This window comes from Poecilia formosa, unplaced genomic scaffold (genome assembly GCF_000485575.1).
Source record: "Poecilia formosa unplaced genomic scaffold, Poecilia_formosa-5.1.2 Scaffold96, whole genome shotgun sequence".
Classification (NCBI taxonomy): Eukaryota; Metazoa; Chordata; class Actinopteri; order Cyprinodontiformes; family Poeciliidae; genus Poecilia; species Poecilia formosa.
The window spans coordinates 528,760-551,484 of NW_006800035.1; the positions used below are offsets into that span (position 1 = coordinate 528,760).

At 39.8% G+C, this 22,725-nt stretch overlaps 2 protein-coding genes and 1 long non-coding RNA gene across 3 annotated transcripts in view; 1 reads left to right on the forward strand and 2 right to left on the reverse strand.

Moving 5' to 3' along the window:
• Nucleotides 1-1,030: 1,030 nt before the first annotated feature.
• On the reverse strand, nucleotides 1,031-20,295 carry LOC107836926 (uncharacterized). The gene is made up of 3 exons (XR_001662903.1): nucleotides 20,283-20,295; nucleotides 15,834-15,844; nucleotides 1,031-1,116 (listed from the first exon to the last, which is right to left on the reverse strand). It is a non-coding gene; the product is annotated as an uncharacterized LOC107836926 (long non-coding RNA).
• LOC103142366 (serine incorporator 1-like) lies at nucleotides 1,234-8,098 on the reverse strand. Its single transcript, XM_007558400.2, has 10 exons — nucleotides 7,948-8,098; nucleotides 6,344-6,505; nucleotides 6,056-6,228; nucleotides 4,892-4,971; nucleotides 4,673-4,810; nucleotides 4,419-4,588; nucleotides 3,279-3,369; nucleotides 3,031-3,190; nucleotides 2,508-2,726; nucleotides 1,234-2,436 (listed from the first exon to the last, which is right to left on the reverse strand). Exons 1-10 carry the CDS (start codon nucleotides 7,984-7,986, stop codon nucleotides 2,298-2,300), a joined length of 1,371 nt encoding a protein of 456 aa, XP_007558462.1. The 5' UTR covers nucleotides 7,987-8,098; the 3' UTR covers nucleotides 1,234-2,297.
• The window catches only part of pkib (protein kinase (cAMP-dependent, catalytic) inhibitor beta), a 28,176-nt gene continuing 15,548 nt past the window's right edge, over nucleotides 10,098-22,725 (forward strand). Inside the window, exon 1 of the mRNA XM_007558401.2 lies at nucleotides 10,098-10,330. The gene's annotated coding sequence lies outside the window, so the exon portion shown is untranslated. The remainder of the gene's footprint in view (nucleotides 10,331-22,725) is intronic.

A 22,725-nucleotide genomic window follows, 5' to 3' on the forward strand; every position in this document is an offset into this window, starting at 1 on the left:
GCTCCGCTGGGGGAGACTCTCTTCTGCCTTTTTGTGATTTCATATGTTCATCTCTTTCCCAAGAGGATCATCTGTCGACCGCGCCCGCCCGGCATCCTGGAGGACTCCGAACACCAGGCAACCCAGGTGGAGAAAATACACGCTGAAGCAGCCAAGTGGGGGATGCACTTCTTTAAAATAGCTGGCCCCAGTGGTATTCATTAGACTGCTGTGTGGGGCTCATTTTTAAACTTGTTGTCACTGGGCTAGGTGGGAAGAGAACAAAATGTTGTCACAGTGTACGAAAAAAGGGCGATGGGCTGGAGAAGATAAAGCACTATACAAGTACAGGCCTCTCATATTAACATTTTATACGTGATTGCATTAATATTCACCCCATTGCAGTCAGTATTTAGTAGACGCACCTTTAGCTGTTATTCCACTCACCAATTGTGGGAAGCATCTGCATAGTAGATCCAGCTGCCTTGGGCAGTCTAGACACCATAACCAATGCTAAGACTAGTTAGCATGAAAACCAATTACAGCAGATAAGCAGTTTTCCTGTAAAGGCAAGTTGCTTATCTGCCGTTAGCACAAGCGTGTGCACAAGCTTGATTGACAGCACTAAGACCCTCCTCCTAGTTCTGATTGGTGGTTTCTGACTGGACATGGTGGATTTCTGCAGATAGCAGTAGGACCACATGGAGGAGGTGGAAGATCTGGATTTTTTTCACAAATTATGTCTCATGTTCTACCGTCGATATCTTCAGTTTCAACAAATATGAAAATAAAAAACATGTTTACGTTACACATCCTCTTTAGAGAGAGTAAACATGTACACAACTATATATTTGCATTTGTAATTAATTTGTAGAAATCAGTTTTGTGAATTTTTTGTTGATCATGATTGATTTGTAAAAATCAAAGAGAATAAAACGTCCAAGGGATTGAATACTTAAGCTCTGTAAATTCATTTAATTTACAGCTGCTGAAAATAAAACGAGCCAGTTTGATTCAAACAATGAAGATTGAAACCAAGGGGACAGCTGAGGCGTTTGTTTGAAAATACTTTAATAAAAGTTATAAAAAGAAAGACAGTTAACCAGACTCAGATTTAACCAGTGGGAATAATACACCCTGATATTCATTTGTGCTAATACATGAATTAATATTTTTATTAAACTGTACTAAGAAAATATCTTTGGCAGATTTAATAAAAAAAAAGCACCTAGTGTGCAGAGATTAAATTTGTTCTTTTAATTCAGAAATCTAAACACAAGAGAATGAAGAACAGGCAGAGGAAGTCAAAGATTGTCCCTCTGGATGACAGAAGACATTGGAGCATCAGTGCAAATCTGCAGAGCCTTAGAAAGATATTCACAAGCAGCATGACTAAACCTGGAGGAAATATGCTTGAGGAAGCAGCTAAAGCTAATCTTGTGATTGGACGTTGTTTATCGGTGTTTCACCAGGAGAATCATGTGATCAATGAAGAAAGTGCAGCAGGACTTCTAGGAATCCCAACTAGCCTGACAGGGTGGCTTTGTGAGGAACCAGGGTTAAAAACAGAAAGATGAGGAAATCTAAGCCAGCACATTAAATCAAAAGGACAACACCGCCACCTGGAGGACAGCATATGATCTTCACTCTGCTGTAACATAGTAATTGAACATTACAAAGGCAGAAACCAACAATAAGGTACTTCTGTTGTGACTTGGGACAAAAAACTCAGCAGACGTGTTTAGAAACATTATTTTTTATCAAAACACACTAATTAGAGCAAGGGTGTCCAAAGTGTGGCCCGGGGGCCCATTTGTGGCCCATTAAATGATTGTATTTGGCCCCTGACTACAAGTCAAGAGTGGTAAAAAATTTGAAAAACATAATAGAAAACAGCTGACTCAAAATTTGAAAATGGTTTTTCTTTTAATAAAGCAACAGTTTACGTTTAATATTTATAATAATACACAGACTTGATACAAATGTTTTGTTGAGTAGGTAAAGCTGAAAATCACCAACGCATTTTTGCATTTTTAATTTTACAAATTTTGTGGAATGCCAGTTTTGGCCCCCAGGGCAAAAAAAAGTCTGGACCCCAGAGAACCAGAGGAATCTGTCCTGATTTCTTCAGCATGTAATGCTCTCAGTAACTATCTCTAACAGGGAAGGACCTGAGCGGAAAACTGGAATGTGATTAAAGCTCAAACTTCTCCATTCGACATCCCATAACTACACACACACACACAGTAAAGTCAGTATATTAGCGTTGGACTGGAGAGCGAGGAGGAAACAGCAGTATGTGCAGCGCGCCGAGACTTCTAGCTGAAGTCTCGGTCAGGAAGCACCACAGGAGCCACCAGGGTCCACAGGTAGAGAGCCAACCCGATCCAGCTGGAGCTGATCTTCACCCACACGGCCGGCATGGCCGTCTGCATGGTCTTGTTGTCGGTGCCGGGTCTGGGGATTCACAGGACAATTAGCTCAGCAGCAGGGAGTTAAGGAGTCTGGGTGGGGGATGGGGTACTTACTGGTACCAGTTGGTGAGGGTCATCATGATGTAGAGAGAGGCCAGGAAGAGGCTGAAGTGGAAGAAGGAGTAGCTGTAGGTCACTCCTTCCTCTTCGTTGTCCACGGCCCGGTGGACTCCGTCCTCCCCGGCTGAGACTTCCTGGTCGGCGGAAGTCAGACCCTGGCCCTCCTCCGTCTGCATCAGCTTGTTCACCTGGGAGTTGTTGGAGGAGCGGATGCTGCGGGGAGACAGAAGTTCAGCCGGTCCAACAGTAGCATACTGCAGAGCGGGGCGAGGAGCCCTGGAACCGTCTGAGACTCTGCAGCCGACTCACCCAGAACGAGAGTGGAGAGTGCTTAAAGGCTCACAGAACCCTTGCAGGCGTTTGGAGTTAATTAGTCAGTTAGGGTATGACGGCAATTTTTGTAAATTACCTTTTTCACAGTATTCCAGTTTTCTAAGACACTAAATTTAGAGTTTTCATTATCTGTAAACCATAAACACCAAAATTACAAGAAACAAAGGCAATAACAATAGAGTACCTGGCATAGAGTGTGCAGAACAAGAAGATGAGGAGTCCCACAATGCTCTGTGCATCCCACCACTGCACGTTGCCTGGAGGAGATGTTGGAGAGGGGCCCACAGGTGACACAGTCGGCTTGGACTGGACCAAACTCAACAGGCTGGGGTTACATTGCTTGTCTGAGGTGAGGAGAATATGTATATATGATTACCGACTGTTTTTCCTCTTTATGTGAAACAAAGCAGGATGATGTCTGCCTGGACTTACTGGGGTTGTTGGTCATGGCTGACCAGGTGAGGTACATGGTGTAGAGGGAGATGATGGAAGCCTGGAGCAGGCCTGAGGTGGGCTGAGCCTCCTTTGAGCAAACGGAGCAGAGAGGCGCTTTAACAGAGCCAAGCCCACTGGAGACGCTCCAATCAGTCTCCCTAAAAAGTTGCGATCACAACTACTAACACAAATTCAGTCATCATTCAAATATTTTGCAATTTTCCCCAGTCGCTGACACGTTACTGCAGCTCTGGCCAATCGCCTGTTTTCTGTATTTCCTTATTCTTTTTCTGTGGACTTACATCCATAAAAATGTATTAGCGCCACCTAACAGTTCCACATCCTATGACTTCTTAAATCCACAGAAAAGACACCTAATACTTGCGTCCACATATACTGGATCGCCAGTCCAATACGCTCTACATAGAAACAATGCGTGATACTTGAGTTGCCATTTGGTCCAGCAGATGTTTCCTTTCATCTGAGTCTTTACAACAGTTTAAGACAACATGCTTCATAGTTTTGATACTCTGACAGAAGTCACAACACCCAATATAAGAGGAAAAAAGAAAGAAGGAGAAAAAATAAGAAAGAATTATCCTAACCCACATGTATTAAACAATTCCATTTTTGCTGTGTCACCACTTGGTTATGTTCTGTGTCTCAAGACTCTCTATTTTATTTTTTTCTTCTTTCACATGCCTTTGTTGTTCTTTTTTTTGGAATATTATCTTTGTTGCGCTTTTTGCTTAATATACGCTATAGATTAATACCTCTGTTTGCTACTCTGTAATGTTTGTTTTGTGAATAACAGAACATAAAAAAGCAAACAAAAAAAAAATCCACTGGCATGGAGAGAATGCTCTACAAAAAAGGGGTGCTCTTTCAAGAAGATACATTAGAATGTTATTAGTACTTTAAATTCTAACTGTGCTAAAACCCCGTCTATCCAGTGGAATGAGTACTTGTTTTTATTCAATATTAAGAAATGACTGGCTTAAAACAAGCTTCTACATTTTGCGCAAAAGTTACCCATAAGTAAGTTTTGTCTCATTTCAAGTGTACCAAGAAACTTGTGCTAGAAACCAGACAAAAAAATACTCGATCAGATTCAGTGTTTTTGCAGTGCAACGTTACCTGAACTTTGGGCAGAATGGCCACGATGGACACAGCGATGCAGAAGAGGAGGTTGAGGCTGATGAAGACCTTGTGCTCAGTGCAGTCGGCAGGTTGGGTGTAAAACACGTAGAAGAGGACGATGGCGGTAAAGGCCAGGGCGTAATAGACGAAGGTGAAAGACAGCAGAGCTGGAGAGGAAACGACAGTCACAAAGTCAGAGAGCGGCTCCGCTGGCCGGCCCTACGACACGTCGACTCGGGAGAGCTTTCTACCTGCAAACCAGCACTTTGTGTTTCCGTTCTCGGCCTTCTCCAGCCACGACTGGTTCCAGGAATGAGCAAAGTCGACCAGCAGGATGAGCTGGATGATGATGAAGATGAAGGAGCCCACCACGCCAAAGTAGTACCACACTGACAACACAGAGGAGGCAGCTAAGTGACACTTCTGACCTCACGCAGAAGCTTGTTTGCTGTGTACAACAGGCGACATACCGGTGTTAAAGGTGCCATCGGGGATGTAGAACGCTCCCACGGCCAGACCGACCAAGGCCAGAAACTTGAAGAACCAGAACCTAGAAAGGACCAAAGGCCACCGTTAGGCCTGCCACAATGACACATTCTGCAGGATAAAATATGCTTAGCGCAATCAAAAATGATTGCGACAAACGAGAAAATTGCCATTTTGAGACTACTATATGATAAAAAATGTTAAGTTAACCTTCTCAAACACTGGTAAAGTGTTTGAGAACACTATCAGTGTGGAGAACCCTCCATTTTAAATATACAAAATAAAAACCACACAACAACCAAAAACAATAAATACACCCAAAATAAAAACCACACATAAACTATGAATAAAATGGTTTATGATGTCTGGATCAATAAAATCAGCCTATTAATCATCAGAATGGAAGCTCATTTCAATTTATTACACAAATAATTGATTATTGCGACAGACTTGATTACAGTCTTGATTCTCACATTTCATTTGCTCCAACTCTTTACATCTGTTTTTTTCTGCAGCACATACATTTTTAATTTTGTCTTCAACTTTATGAAGTTATTGAGAACTGGTTTGAAGTTCAGCAGACATTTGTACTCAGCAACTTTTACTGACACCTTTAAAAAAATCTGATGGAACAAAGCCTTCCCATGTCACTAATCAAATATCTGCTGTGTGCAATTTCGTCTCAGCTTCAGAGGTTTGGAAGAAAATATCAGAGAACAAACAGTTTCCTGAAGACAGCAAACAGGTCAAGGGTCAAGTTGTGGAGAAGCACAAAACAAGATTTAGATGATACTTTCAGAATATGTAGGCACAAAAAATAATGGTTCATCCATCACATATACACCAATGTCAGTTTGAGGTTGCAACAAAACAAAATGTCATCAGCTTTCTAAAACAATGGCCTAACTAATTTTTTTTGCCAAAAGAGATTTGGGCAAAAAAGAAAATAAAAAAAAGAAAGAAAAAAAATCTACACTTTTTTTTTCTCAGATGATGATATTGGAAAAAAGAACACTTTTGGTAAAAAATGAATTAGACCATTATTTTTAGAAAGGTGAGGATGTGGGGAAAAAGCCAGTTTACAAAAAATTTGCAATGCACACATTTGGCCACCAGAGGTCAGTGTGGCGCCTTGGTACTGTACCAACCCGTTTTGGATGCTCGCTCGGGGATCCTTGCTACTGCGCACTCGGATCATGATGATGGAGAACAGGAAGAAGAAGCAGGCCATGGCGAAGCACATGCGGTACACAGACTTGTAGCCCACGAAGATGTCACAGTTCACACCGGAGATGATAGAGCCACTACAGAAACCTGGAATCTGGGGTGTCACAGCACGCCCACAAAAACACAGGACCGGGTTAACAACGCTGCTTGTCTTCATCTACTGTAACACATCCCTGTTGTCCAATCAGATTTTATTTCCTGTCAAGTACCTTTTTCAAATGTTCCTCCATGCTCGGAAGAATCATAATGCCGGACACTAGAGTTCCCAGCAGCAGCAGGAGGGAGAAGGCCAGCCGGGTGATGGTGGAGTTGTAAGTGGAAGGGCAGCATGACGACAAGAGGCAGGAGGCCGAGCCACACAAGCAGGACGCCTGGAGGAGGGATGGAGTGGGGATATTAGGACTGTGGACAGCTACAGTTACAGGAGGTAGAAGAGTGTTTAGGATGGGATGCATGTGTTGGACAGGCATGTGGGGAGCAAAAATGTTTGCTCCTGGAACCCACAGGAGACAAGAACCAAACAGCTACTTCACAGGTTTTAATCAGGTTAGGACAAATACAATCAATCCTCCTCGGCAGAGCACTGCAAACTGGATCACAAGGGAGGTCCAGCACGAGTCATGAGAAATACACAGAGACAAACGCATTAGCTGAGATCAGCATGCATCACCTCACACTGGTAGATTTAAAAATAATAATAGATTTTGATTGCAATGCCCTTTATATCTTGTGATCTTAAAGGGATCCTTAGGAGTGATCACAGCAGCTGACAACTCCAGAACAAGGTACATAAGGCTGTTTTCACACCTGATAGTCCGGTAGAATAGGTTGATTGGGGATAAGAGTTGCAACATTTTTTTTTTTTCCATTTTCAGCAGCTGCTGTTCTCCTTCACACTGCATTGTGTCAAACCATCAGTGTCAAACCAACCAAACACTTTGAAAAACCTGTTCCCAAAAAGTTCAATAATGTAAGTGAAAGCTTGATCATTTATAGCAAAAGATGCATCTGTAGCTAAAGGAATACTTCTAACGTCAACATGTGAAAAGCTCAGCCCTTTCTGCTGGACTCAGCATCAATACACTATTTTTATTTTTCAATTTACGGATTAATATTTGGATAGCAAAAGGTACTTAAAATGAGGGAGTTTTTTCTACAGAACTTGAGCCAGGTGACACTAAAACTCTGCCACATGAAGAGTTCTGGGTAGAACACATTTAAAGACAAAGGAAGGGTTTTTTACATTTGACCACAATGTTGAGTCACAGAAGAAACTTAAGCATTGATAGAAATTTCGTCCAGTCCTGTTTGGTACAAACCGAAACAGTGACGTCATGTACCAAACAAAACACGGAAATGACGCTGCAACCGTTTAACTCGCTGTTTCTGAAATGAGCCTGTGTGTTCTGTTGACAGTCAATAAAGTTATAAGGTCCACCACAGAGGGCTACTGCTCGAAAACTGAACTACGAGTCAAATATTTAAAAATTATACTTTAACATAATTTTGCTTTATTAAACGTAACGAGAGCTGACAAACCATACAGCTTGAAGACAAAAATTCAAACACAGGTTGAACTACGTAGCCAACTGTTTAGAGTAATTGTGCTAAAAAAATTTTTTGTCGTACGCTACATATATATATATTTTTTATTTATTTATTTTTTTTTTTGTGGCGTAGTTTCACGTGAAGCCGTGTTGCTATCCAGACAGACGTGTCTGGTCGAACAACGTAAAAAAACTTTGCTAATTGATCAGTAATAACCAGAGAACAATTCCTTATATTCTACAATGGAAGCAGAGTTGGTACTCACGCAGCTGGCCAAAGAACCAACAGCCAAACAAGCTCCCATTATGGCTTATTTCTCCGTTCGGTCTACAACTGTATCAGCTCAAAAAGTTCAGGAAGAAACTCAAAGAAAAACGGCGACGTCAAGTTGTTGTAAAATAGGAGACATAAATGTGTCGGTTTCTTTCAAAATAAAGGCGTGAGAACCATCTGACTGCGCTGAAACTCTATTTTTACGGATCACTTGGTTTTATTTTGTTACTCGTTCATTTCCCGGTAGTGTTCGGTTAAATTCATACAAATCTCAGCTCGAGAGTTGGTTGTTCTGGGCGTTGCTTCTATCAGAAACCCACTCGTGACCTCATTAGTCCCGCTCTGCTTTTATTCACGGAGCTTGTCAACAATTTTCCTTCTCAAACAGTTAAAGCGCGATTAGTATTGGTTTGTGCCCATATTTCAAAACAATGTAAATTATATTAATAAAAATGTCCTAAATAGGCATACTTTTTAGGACAATAAACGGCGTGAAATCTGCTGCCTGCTGATTTTGTACACTTGAAGTAAGAACCAAGTCACTTTAGAGGCCTTTAAAGGTCAGGCCACTGTTGGCTTTACGTTTAATACATTGTGGATTCGTTTAACATCAAGCCACAGAAGATATGTACAGCGACATCTTGAGGGACAGTAGCAACCATGGTCTGACAGTAGGTGGCGTGAACACCTTAAAAAGATTATAATTATTATTTTTAAGCTGAAGAAGCTTTCATCGTCCTGAAAGAAGCATGTAGATGAACCTGGTTTGGTGAATAAGCTGGAATTTGGAACATTTATGGCTTGTCTGTCTCTAGGGCCGGGGTGTCAAACTCATTTTCATTTTGGGTCATGTCAGGATAGTATGTCCCCAAAGGACTACCTGTAGCAGAATAGATTGCTAAACACATTAACAAACTGTCAAAAATATTAACTGTCTTTGCATTTGGTGTGTAAATTAAATAATATTGAATTTCATAGTTATATAATTTTGCACTATACGGATAAAGAGTGCTTTGATTGAATTGATTTTAAAAAATTACATTTAAGCACACAACTGTTACTTTGAATTGTGTTGTGGTCCTCTAGAGAAGGGGCCAGTGGCCAGATTAAATTAGAATCAATTCAATACAGTTATGTAAAGATACATTCCTCAAATTTGAAATATGAATTTGGCTGAATATAATAACCCTTTGGAATTAACTATGAAAGAAACAATAGGATTCCTGTTTAGGTTATGCAGATTACAGGTACAGACTGAGATATCCTAAACAACTATGTATTATAATAAAGGGATTATGTTATTTCTATTCTGCTCTAGTTGTCCCCATTGTTTTAGTTAAAACATGTGAGGTTTGCCTGAAATCATTTATCTGCATTTCATCATGATCATTATAAGTGAAGTGAAGTGGAATCACCAAATTATCCAATGATAATGACAATAACCCCCCTCCCCCCACCCCCAATAATATCGGTATTTGTATCAGCGACACTAGCTCTGTAATTACTTGATATTTAATCAATAGCACAAAATTCCTAGTATTGCACGTGCACACTCATGGTGCATTTAAACACGGCTCGGAAAAACTTGTTACCACATATCATTGAATCAAGCAGTTGTAACGGTTGAAAAAAGTGCAGGGGACAGAGGGTAAATAACGCGTCCGTTCCGACCATGGCTGTTCTCACACCGAGAACTATGCAACCAATCAAGGGTCCATAATCTGGCCTGATCTAAACCCCCACAGTATTCTAAGGGAACCTAAAACCCGTCATAGGAACCCCGACCAAATATTTAGTACATACTGTTAAGAACATGATCATGCTATTCAGACTAAACCTACTGATTTGCTGAAATTTTATATTTTAGTTTTTAAGGAAAAATAAAATTTGTTTCCACTTAGCTACAACATGATAATTAAAATGAACAGAAATAAATAGCTATGTAATATAGAATTCTGTTTGCATAGAATTTGTATATTAAACGAGTTTCTTTTTATTTGAGTCACTGAAAAAACTTTATGATGATCCTGTCATCCATTAGAACAATTCATTTTTTCAATTTGCTTTTATTTTGAAGACTCCTCCTCCTCGTGTCCGCGCGTTGAGCGCGCTCATCTTCAAGCTCTTCTACGTTGCTAAGCGCGCGGCTGAGCGCTCGAGCGTCAGTCGGGCAGTCTCCGCCGCCTCCTCTAGCGCGCGCAGGCCCATCGGAGAAGGCTTTGAGCCGCGGTGATGTGCCGTACCGGCCGGACTCGTTGACACGGCGCACTTTCTCATCGCCCCCTCTCTCTATCTTGCATGCTGAAGATGGTGGCAGTCGGTTAATTCCAACTTCGGACTGCTTTGTTTTTCCTTCTGCGAAGCGCACTTCATTGGTGAGTGTTTCTGTCTCGCGCACGTATACGCGGTCACCTGTTCTGCTCCACAGGTAGGACAAGCTGGTCTCAGCCAGAGACCCAGCTGCTGCTGCATTAAATGACAGAGCCGCTTTACCGAGGAGTCAGTAAAGCGACGTACCTTCACAGAAAGTATCGTCTTCATTTAAAACTAACCAATAAGAGAAGCTTTAACAAGAACTTCTTATTTGGTCAACATGTCCGCAGTTATTAGTTGTAGGTGTGTATTGAAATGTGAACTCTAGCGGCTAACCTGTCACCTTCGTATAAGCTGCTACTGTGTGCATCAGCTGCTCTCATTAAAATGCCACCCGGCGCCCAGCAGTGAGCCCTGGGGCAGTAGGATTATCTGCTTTAGTTTATTTAAATGTATGCTGACTGTGACCTTCATCACACACTGAAAAAGAAAAAAAATGCCCGTATTCATTTTTGTATTTTTATATATATTTCATGTAAAAGTGTTGCATCTGGGAGGTCATTTACAACTTGCACCATGTTGAGTCAAACTGACCGCTTTCATATCAGGTCATAACCTCGTTTGTCTTCATGTCCACATCCCTGGCTCAGCATGCCTGCTCCCTGCAAAGAGCCTCAAACAAGCCTGAATCTTTCTGCTTTGGTGAATGTGGAGCTAAAAATATTCCCCTCCGAATTTTACACCCAGTCAGGCTGTCTGCCTTTGTCTTGTCTCCTCGTCTGAGCTGCTTAGCAGATCATGAGTTGTGCAATGCGAGGTGTAGAGAAACGAACTCAGGGTTGGTCTCTTCATATTCATTTTAGCTCCAGGGCAGTTGCTTTAATTTTGTGCTATGAGGGTTTAAATGATTCTTTCTGTTTAAGGGTGAATGTCAAAAATAAAACAAAACAAAAATAAACACCAGTCTTTATTTATAGTCTTAATTCAGTGGCAATGTTTAGTTGCCTTTTGCCTGCTGATTAATACTTGCTAAATTCAAACTTCCACTATCACAAATGGCGGAAGTTTAAATTCTGCCATTTAAACTTCCACGGAAGTTTATGATTTCTTATGAAATCATAAGAGATTTCACATCTCTTATGAAATTCAGTTTCATAAGAGAAATTAAACTGGATCTTAGAAGCATCACAGTTCTTATGGTAGCCCAGAAGGGTCAACAAAATGCAAAAGCTACAACACAACAGCAAAAGGCCATAACTAAATATATACTAAAATGGAAGTTTTGTTAAAATTGAAGTTATGCTAACAAGTGTCTCACAACATCTGTTTTAGGATAAATTCTCATCTCCCTTCACAGTTCCCCCAGGGCTTTCTTCTTTATATGTTATGAAATATTAGGGGCTACTACTGATATTCTTGCATTATTTTGGTGTGGAGTGCTTGAGATAATATCTCTCAATGTTTCAAAAAGAAATATTTGTATACCAGTAAGGACAGTTTGTACTCAACATTAAATCCTGAGTTATGCAATGTAGATTAATTTTTTTTAATTGTCTGACAATAAGACGATGGTCTGCTCTGGTCCCAGTGTCTTCTTCAAGCTAATCTTGCTGTCAGTGATTGCTTTGGGCAAAGAGCATCTGGATTTGTCCTTGACCCAATACAGAGATATCATGAGGTTGGAACATAAGCAGTGTTATTCTGTCAGTGGTCAAAATTCTGATTTATGGATGTAAAATTAGACACACCCATTTAAAGTTCAAAATTCACATGCAGGAACACATGACACCAACAATACGTCAAAGGACAGACAGTGAGTTGCAAGTGTTCCGAGACTTTAAGCTTCCTGAAAATGTTTTTCTACTTCAGGAATAAACCTGCAGATTCAGCAGATCTGCTTCTGTCTGCTCTTTAGTGTTGGTCTCCTTTCATGTATTCTTGTACGTCTAAATTGTAGTTGGTTGCAACTTATAGCAGCAGGTCAAAGCTTTACCTTGATCAGCCTTGAAAATTTCTCCAGTTTTTGCTTTCTTTGCCAAACTATTTTTTTTATATCAAAGATATTCAGAGTAAATGTAAAATGAAGTGTTCAATTATGATTTAATTTATTAAGGGGAAAATGCTAATCCAAGCAAGTATGACGAATAAGTAATCACCTCCCTTGTTGAATCAGGAATTATCTTTGAGTCACGTAAACAGGTGGCAAAAAGGTCTTAACAAAAAATGTCAATTTTACGTTGTTGTAGCTCACTTTGTTATTTTGATAAAATAAAATAAAAAACACTTTTCACCACATTTCTTTTCAAATTTTTCCATCTCTTCCTCCGTCAGCTCTATCCACCAGTGTACCTGACCTTGTACACTACTTCTATTGGTTTGAACAGGCAGCTAATTGACTAGCTTGAATACTAATGTCACCTAGTGTTTGGAGACTTGTTTATTGTTCAAGCATAAATAAATACACTAATATGAAAAAATGTAATGTCTATGTAAGTAAGTAAAGTGAACCAGGGTGTTTTTCCCACCTCAGGTAGACTTGGTTCAATTGGGGACCAAAATTGCAACATTTGTTCTTTTTCACACTGCACTGTGTCAAACAAACAAACAAACAAACCTCCTCGCCTGTGGTGGCGCTACACCAAGAACCATTGAAGAAAAAGACATGAAAACCTCTGAGGAAGACACTGAGCGCAACTTCCCTCCTCACCAAATAGAAACAAAAATGGAGTGGCATCAGATTTTAGTGGTTGTAGGATTGTTCTTTTTATCTTTGGTAAAAGACCAAGAACCATTTCTCCCTCCAGTGCTGGACTAGCGCGGTTGTTTTGGTTGTATTTACCCAGAATCAGAATTCAATTGTGCATTCACTCCTCCCCAAATGAACCAGACTTTTTAGATAGATGAACTAGGGTTCAATTAAAGTGGATTATACAGGGCTGGTGTGAAGGCACCCTTAATACACTTGAAATAAGACAAAACAAACATACATAGAACTTTTTAGCATGCTATAGGAGATTGGTTTAAGTCAGTAATTCTTGAATATTCACATAAAATACTGTTTCCATTTTCTGACTCTTTTCACTCATGGGAAAAACATCTTGTTTTTTTATATTTAATCTTGGTTTTTAAAGGATTTCTTGCACTGTAACTGTTTGAGCACTTCTTTGGTTTCTCACCTCTGTGGATGCTGGGATCCTCTGCATTTTTGATTGTATAGCTCTTTTTTATGATTAAATTAAACATAAATATTAAGAATACAATATATATTTTTAAAGAAATAGACCATCTCCAGGTGCTTTCCTAAATGATTAAAGATTGAAGACAACATAAAAGCAAAAAAAAAAGAAGAAAAAAACGTGCTCCAAATACTTTTCCATATCTGTGAATGAACAAACAAGCTGTTGTAAATGATGATGCAAATAGAAGCCAAGCTGGCTGGCACACAGAGAACCACAGAAACAGGGAAGAAGTGATGGATATAAATGTTTATGGTCAGTCAGGTTTATGGTCCCATCCAGGTCCAGGTTAATATTTGGTTTTACAGATGGGGGCCGTGTCGGCCACACAGCCCCCTGTCTGCTGTCACTCTGGGTGAATCATGAGGCTTCCTCTCACTCTGCATCCTGCTCTTACTGAGAAATCAGACCACATGTCACCACGCGTTACCACAGATGAGGACTGACAGAACCATGGCCTCGCCTGGCATGAACCTCCCCAGCAGCACTAGCCAGAGAGTGGTTGCTCAGCTGTTTTTCACCCAGCACCTCACTAATCCCTCTCATACTGTCACTATGTACAAAGGCCAAACGTCGCTGCTGTTGTCAGTGCCCTATCTGTAGATGTAGTTCTGTCCTGTTAGACTTTTGTTCTGGTTTAGCAGCTTATCTTCAACCGCTATCTGACAGTTTCTCATTATGGAGCAAAGAAAACCAGATAAAGTGTATAAATAGTTCTTCATATCTGAGCACGACATACAATAGATATAGGTTAACTACAACAGTTTGTATCAGTCTCTGACGTCAGAGACTGATACAAACTGTTGAACATTGATCATTGTGACGTGTGGGGAAATCATCGAGATTTGTTTATAGCTAATTCACTTTTCATACGGTAGTTATGAGGGATATTTCATATGGCTTTGTTTTAGGGCTGAAACGATTCCTCGAATGATTCGAGTACCTCGATTACTAAAATATTCGTTTACAACAGCCCTACTTTGTTTATGGTGATATTTTCATATCTTTGTGTTGTCATAAACACATAATGGAGTTACTAAGTTACTAGCCTGGTAAAAACCATCTCCTTGTCCTACACTCTGCTTCATTCAGAGGGTCTGGACCCTCAGCTATTGAGAAGCGATTGCATTCTGGAGGCGTGGCCTCTGTTTAAATTTTAAATTTTAACCAATTACTAAAGTTTGGCTGTGACGTATGTAATATACCATACGTCTTATAAGAAGCTTACAGGTGAAGCTTACTTCTGGTAAAAGCGGAAACTGCCTGGCTGTAAACAACCATCCTCCACTGCGAAGTGCAGAGGCGAACGAGACGACTGTTAATGCTAATTCAGTATTTGGAAGCGTGACTTTAATGCGTCAAAGACAAATATAGAACAGATAAATAAATATAAATGAAAACTAATTCTGGCCAACAACAACAGTCTGAAATCAGCTACTGACTACCGAGTGTAAATAAAAATACTTAAAGACACAAATAAAACATACTGCTGCGGTTCAGCAGGACATTAGTTTTACAATATGCTAAAACGTGATTCAGCCTCATGTTTTCTTAAGATCTCAAACATTATGTTATCAAAACTAACAAACATTATCAAAACTAAGAATCTTGTTTTAATATACAAGGAAATCATTTAAAAAAATGCTCAACACCAATGTCACAATACATAAGTTACATAAAAACCACACAAAAAGTAAAAGCTTGTTCTGCTGTTTCCTCCATCTTGGTGGTCCTGAACTTTGCTCTAAGCTTCTAGTTATTTATTTACTTTTTGGGAAGACGTCAGAAAGTTTTTTCACGGTGGCTGATCAGTTTATATATCCTGTGTTGAGACTGTGGAGAAGCTGACCAGCTTCTCCTTTGTTTTAATGGCTGTTGGCAAACAGCTATAGGAAGCATCACCACACATTGCCTCGCGCTGCACAGGTCAGGCTCAGCTAAATGATGTCATCATTTGATTAAGGAATGTTAATTTGTTCACCATTATCTAAAGATCCAAAGTCAGCCTTTTATCACCTGAAGAACATCTCCAGGATTAGAGGACTAACACCTCAGCAAGATCTAGAGAAACTCATCCATGCATTTATCTATAGTCATATTGATTACTGCAACAGGTCTGACTAAAAAAATCATTCCTCCATCTGCAGCTGATCCAGAACGCTGCTGCTCACGTTCCCACTAAAACCAGGAAGATAGAGCACATAACACCAGTTTTAAAGTCCCTACACTGGCTCCCTGTAGCTCAGAGGATAGACTTTAAAATACTATTAGTTTATAAATCACTGATTGGTTTAGCACCACAATACATTAAAGATCTGCTGTTGTCAACCTTCCAGACCCCTCAGGTCGTCTGGGTTTGGTTCTGCTCTGCATGAGCACCAGAGAAGCAGCATTCAGCTTCTATGCACCACAAATCTGGAACAGACTTCCAGAAAACTGCAAAACAGCTGAAACACTGAGTTCCTTTGAATCTACACTAAAGCCCCAGCTGTCTAAAGTTGCTTTTGAAACCAAATCATGAAAAATTAATCAAGAATCTGATGTGCAAAATGTAATGTGTGTTCTCTGACTTTGTATTTTTGTGTTTTTAATCATGTAAAGCACTGTGAAATGCCTTCTTGCTGAAAGGTGCTACATAAATAAAATTTGATTTGATCAATCCACCGTTATTACAGTATTACTGCACACCCATAATATGCGTATATCTGTACATATAGATATAGACGTACATCTTAGTACTAATCACACCCCAGTGCTGTGATTATTGATAATTAATTACAATGCTTAATTTTGTAAGCTTGAAATGTAAAAAAATAAACATTTAAAACAATGTTTAAGAAAATATGTTATTATCTCAAGCAAAACATCTCACCTGTTTTCCAGATTTTCATATTCAAGAAGGCTTAAAATAAGTCATTTTGTTTCAAATTTAAAAATCTGAATTATATGTGCTTTGGTGGAAGGATCATCATTGCAATAGACTACATACCTTCTTGGTTTTATCCAAACATCCATTGCTGTGTTTTTCAAAGTAAAATTTGACACTGAGCTCACCAGCCTGACTCTTGCTCGTTTTTTCACCCCCATTTGTGATGCTGCATTCTTGACCGCAGTACAAGACCGTGTACCGAGCTGCTTTGAACTATGTAGGTCAAAATATTTAATGTGATTAATCTGTAATGTAATATTAACATGTTATTTTTTTTTAGATTGCATGCATTATTATCATCAAATCACTTCTGAAGGTAGTAAAAGTGAGCTTTTAATTACAAGTCAGAACTGAAACAGAGAAGACTAAGGCATTTTTATTTAGAATTGTGCAACAATGACCTGAAATGAATTCATGGTACTTTTGCTATTTTGATGAAGAAAACAGTCTAATCTTAGCTTTAAATGCTCATTTTTTGTTATTTGATCATATTGATGAGTGACTTATAAGAATGTAGGCCAAAGCTTCTGCTTCTGTAAAGCCCATTGCCCTTTCATTGTGACCTTTTTTTGCTGGCTGCCATTTGGCTACAGCTGCTTTTATCTTTCCGCCATTAAAATGTGCCAGTCCATCCTTTCCCCACCTGGCTCTGAGAGGCACGAAAGACAGAATGTGTGTTACACAGAGATGCAGGGGAGGACAATAATAGCAACAGAGGACACCTTTTTCCTCTAAGAAATTGTGTTAGACTGTTCTGACCCTGACCTTTCCATGCCCGTTTTCCCAGCAGCTCAACTTGACGACAGACAGTGTGGTTCCTTTGTGACACAATAGGCTGCCGGACCCCTCTACCGCACTCCATGTGAAAAGATTGGAGTTTGTCAAATTCGACAATTCTGCTGCCAGCTTCCATAAACTGATGGAAAGGAATAGTAGGTGACGAGAGTTGTTTTTTTTGGGGGGGAGCAGGATGTTGACAAAGGCAATAGTTTGTTGTTCCACCATGTAAAGGACTCATTCTGCTGATTGGCAGGTGGAGAGTTTGGAAGAGGGGCTTTTGCTGTTCAAACTGCATTGTAGCAGGCATTATCAAGCTAAAGGGGTTTATTCGAGGTAAACCGCTACGGCTCTTTGAAAACTGTTGGACATCATCTGTTAGAAATTCAAATAATTTTACCCTTATTCCTTGTTAGTGTAAATATGGCACAATTACAAAAAGAAGAGTGCTTTTTGAGGGTATGTGGTTGGTGGGGTGGTGCTTACTAGAGCTGGGTGATATGGCTGAAAACAAAAGTATTTCATGACAGTCTATATTGAAAATCATTGATTTGTTTTTTGCTTTTAATATTAAAAATACCAAACTGGTAACATGACTGTTCCTCCTTTATCCACAATTTCTTCTTAAGTTGTTGTACCCATTTTTTCCTTTCACTCCACCCATCACTGCTTCACTTTGAAGCAGTGATGGGGCAAAACATGAAGCTGCTCCTACACACTCAGGCATATTGTGTCTACTCTGTGGACCATGCAGAATCTGCAGGCAGTTGAGATTTCATATTGAAGCATACAAATTGCCTACATTTCTTGTGAAATTTTTCATCTCCCACAATCCTAATGGATACTAGCAAGTTTGATGAGCTAGTTTGGTGTCTAGCTTGTTTATTCTGCACCGGGACAGAGATAAAACACTTCAATGTGAACAGTGTTTCCTGTCAAGTAGTTTCCTGTGCAAGTCAGTGCATCACTGAGAATGCGTTGGTTGTTGTAAAACTGTACCTTTGGGACGTATCTGGCAGACGTCCACATTGAGTCTGCCTCCAGTACATGCAGACCTCCGTGTATTAAAGTACACCTGAATATGTTGGGGGGCAACCTGAAACTGCTACTGCACATGTTACTCAACAGGTTGTTGCTGGCTAGCCAACGACTGAGTGGGTTAGCTGATCAGGAGAACTGATAATGCTATATCAAAAAGATAAACAACAAAGAAAATACTATTAACAATTTAAACCAGATGTTCACATACACCTGTTTTCCCCTCCCTATCTGAAATTAAATCAGACCAATCTTCTCTTGTTTCTGGTTAGCTGGAATCACCAAGATCATTTCCGTTTGCTAAAAACCTCAGTAATAAAAGAGAGAATATGTCAGAGATTTATTTATTATTCATGTCTTCAGATGCATTTCATCAGAGAGGAACAAATTCAGGAAGCATTCTTGCATTTCTTGTTTTATCCCACATCACACACTCATAAATTAAGCCCAAGACCTTGACTCTTCTGCTGTCGAAATCTGGGAGTGTGTGCATGCGTGTGTGTGTCTGTGTGTGTCCCCTCACAGAATCAACTGTGTGTCAGCCATTACCCCATTTGCCCTGATTGTGGTCGGTGTGTGCCAGAGGCCCATTTGTTACGGCCAGCGTGCCGGGGCGGCACGTGCAGCAGCATCTCTGTCAACACCATTGTCTACTTCGCAGAGCGCCTGGGGTACAGGACGGCCTTGGCCACGCTTGTCCAAACAAACAACTTGCGTCCTGAAATATTGATGTGACGGAGGTGCATATTATGCTGCCGTTGTCATCCATGCATTGGATACAGCAGATTTATGCTCAGGATCTTGCCGCTGCTACAAGAATCCTAAGAAAGCTGATAATTGTAGCTTGGACTGAAAGGCATTGCTGCAACACTTTGTTTTATTTTTATCTTGCATTTTAATAGCAGATGTATTCAGGAAGAGAGGAGGAGGAGATGTCACCTTGGACTGAACGTGGGATCATCAGCGTGTACGCTGCATTAGCAATTCACTTCACAGGTGTTGCTGCTGACAGATGAAGCTAACTGAGGTCAGAACGCTCAACCTGTGGTCAGGAAGAGCAGTTTATTAAAAAAACATGACCTGTCATTACCCTGCGATCATTCATTCCAGTTCCACTTTTATTTGTCATGTTAACTTAATTGTAAATTGATTATTGACTAAAACAATAAGTTACAATTTAGCAAACATTTACTGAAGTCTCAGCATCCTGTGTGAGCAGAAAGGTCTGACTTTTATCATTTTGTTTCTTGGTCTTTTAGGGATTTTGAAATGAAAGCTCCAGACTAAATGGTTATTGGCAGATATGAAGAACAATGGAGTACTGTTCATTTTTATATATTTCCTTTATATTTTTCCACTGAGCTGACATCTAGCACTGTTATTTGTTTAGCTTCTGTATTTTGTGCGACCTCAAACACGAGGGTACATCACATAAAACAAACTGTTTACAGAAAGATTGATCATGTCAACCTTTATGATTTTCAGTGTGTGTTAAGCAACGTTGGCTGATTCACTGCACACGGCAAAGGCTGAACTCTGCCAGCAGCTCAAAAAAGACTTCAGGAATCTAAAAAATGTATTACTCAACATTTTTTCCTCCTTCTTTTTTGTTTTATATGGAGTTTAAAGAGATTAGTGTTACCTACTTCACACCAATTTAATTTACAGACACAGTTCAGTCATATGATCTAGAATTCAGAATTTATCCATTATGTTTTAACACCTCAGTTCATAATGTTGTTACTCGCATAATGTAAAGACATCTGTGATTTTATTTCGGCTATATTTAATGCTACAATGGTCAGAGAGTGAAGTTGAGCTGATGTCTCTCTAAAACAGACTCCAGCTGTTTAGACAGTGATAATAATCCTTCAATTAATACTGTTAGATTTAAAACAAGGACGAAGGCATGTAGAAAATTATGAAGTTATACATTTTCGATAACTGGTCCCCATGGATACATATGGAAAGCAGCCTTAACCTCATGCAGACACTCAGTCAGACACATAAACACAGCAGTCACCTCTCTCTTACCTTTAAGGGAAAGTTTCTGTTTCTTGTGTAGTGAAGCTGAAATCTGTTTTTATAATTTCACAGTTTAGATCTTACTGTAAAATAAAACACAGCTTAATGTCTTAAGGGAGAGTTGTTCTCAGTTCAGTTTGAATTTGTCATGTAAAAAAAAAAAAAAATGTAGCTAAAAAATTGTCCTTCAAAAATGACAATGTCACAAATTTTCCTGTGTGACTTGTTGTGCTGCTGCTCCGTCTCAGTGGTTTATAAGGATGCACTGCCTGAGGCAAGCTCTGCTTTGATAGTGGATTTTACCATTACTATTACTATGCATTGATTGCATCATTTATAATTTATTACAAAAAAAAATTTCATCATGAGAGGAATTTTGATTTATTGGTGTCTCAATAAATTTCAATTAATGACATTAAATAAAAAACAAAACTGACAGTATTATAGTATCATCAACAAATATCCATCCATTTTCTTTAAACCCTTGTCCCTTAGTGGGGTTGGGAGGGTTGCTGGTGCCCATCTCCAGCTAACGTTCCAGGCGAGAGGCAGGGTACACCCTGGACAGGTCACCAGTCTGTCGCAGGGCAACACAGAGACACACAGGACACACAACCATTCACACTCACACCTAGGGACAATTCGGAGAGGCCAATTAACCTGACAGTCATGTTTTTGGACTGTGGGAGGAAACCGGAGTACCCGGAGAAAACCCACGCATGCACAGGGAGAACATGCAAACTCCATGCAGAAAGACCGGGGCCGGGAACCTTCTTGCTGCAAGGCAACAGCTCTACCAACTGCGCCACTGTGCAGCCTCAACAAATATCAGTAAATCTGAAAATATAATCAAATGCAGTTACAGTGTGTAGTTTGGTGATATCACTCTCACTTCTTTAAGTGAGTGGTGTCCTGAACGTGCCTGTTTCAAATGGGAATGAGATTTTCCAGAGCAGTATTTGTGTTTGTGGCACTATGAATCCTGTGCCATGCAGTCACATAGTTACATAAAAATCAAGTACTAGTTTTTTAAATTATAATTTTTAATCATTATGACAATAGTACCACAAAATATCACAATAACATTTTAAATCCATATCCCCCCCTGCCCACCTAGCAGGGGGGATATGTCCACTCGTCTGTATGCTTGATTCAGATAATAATAATTTCACTGCTCTGAAGCAATCAAAGAATGAAATATTTTTGAAAAGAAGCAGTGATGAAGTCTGGAACCTCATCCCAGTACGCATGCACACTAGGCAACAGGAGCATGTCATAAGTGACACGACAGGAGCTGATGTCACACAAAATATATTTTCTTTCCTTATGCTTAAATTCAAATTGTAAAAAGTGTTTTTAGACACAACAGCAAATGTAGTAACAAATCACTTACATTAAAGTTGCTTTTAAATGTGCTTAACTTACATGTAGCTGTAAATATTCACAGAAAATACATACCTATTAATTATATGTTATGTCTTTTTGTTAAACCAATTCTAGATCTAAGTGAAGATAAGCTGTGGTTCCCTTTTAGGGAAATAGGACACTGGGTAGTCTGTGTCACAGATAACAGGACCATACGTTGCTCACAATGTTTGCTGACAAAGGAACACCAACTGGTGTAAAACTGCAACACTTAGTAGTCTCAGTTCCCAAATTCTTGAAAAATGTGTTTAAAAAGAAGAGATTATGCAATACAACGTTTCACATCCATTTTTAGAGTGCTGTCTTGGCATTAGTGTCTTCATTAGCAGTCGGTCTAAATACAATTCAAAGAATTTTAGGATTAGATTTTATCCATGTCGCAGAGTAAAAGTCCGAAGTCCTGTGAAGAAGTTTTAGATTCAGTGTAGACAGCTCGTTTTGCAAAATCAGTGCAGCTTCCTGAAACAAATGAGGCTTATTTGTCTTCCTTCCATGAAACATAGCTGCAAAGGTCCACACACTGATCAAACTCAACAGGTAGTGATTGGTATTAAAGGCCACCATCCATATTTGCTTTTCCTCTCTCTAATTAGACTAAGTAATCAATATCCCAGAAGCAGGGAATTCTGTGGGGTCAGGACGGGTCTCTAATTTTCCCATTTGACCTTTACCAGGCAGGAGCAGTATCTGTGAACTCATTTAAAACCTGAGCTCATTTAGAACATGATGCTATAAAAAAAGAGCCATACATCTTCTAACAGCGTGTGTTGCTGCTTGTCCCGTCCTGTTCTGTCCTCCTCTTGCTGGAGCTGCTGCCAGTGCTGCTCACTTGCCGTTCTTTCCAACTTTCTGTTGAGTGTGCTAATTACTGTGAACGGCTGAGTGCTTTGTTATTTGGATTTGACCCTTATGAAAAGCTGCTCAATCTGCTTCGCATTTCACGGCGTTTGGCACTTTGTGTGCCTCTTCTCATTTAATGATTTGTTGTTATTATCGCATATTAAACTCATTACAGCGAGGGGCAGCT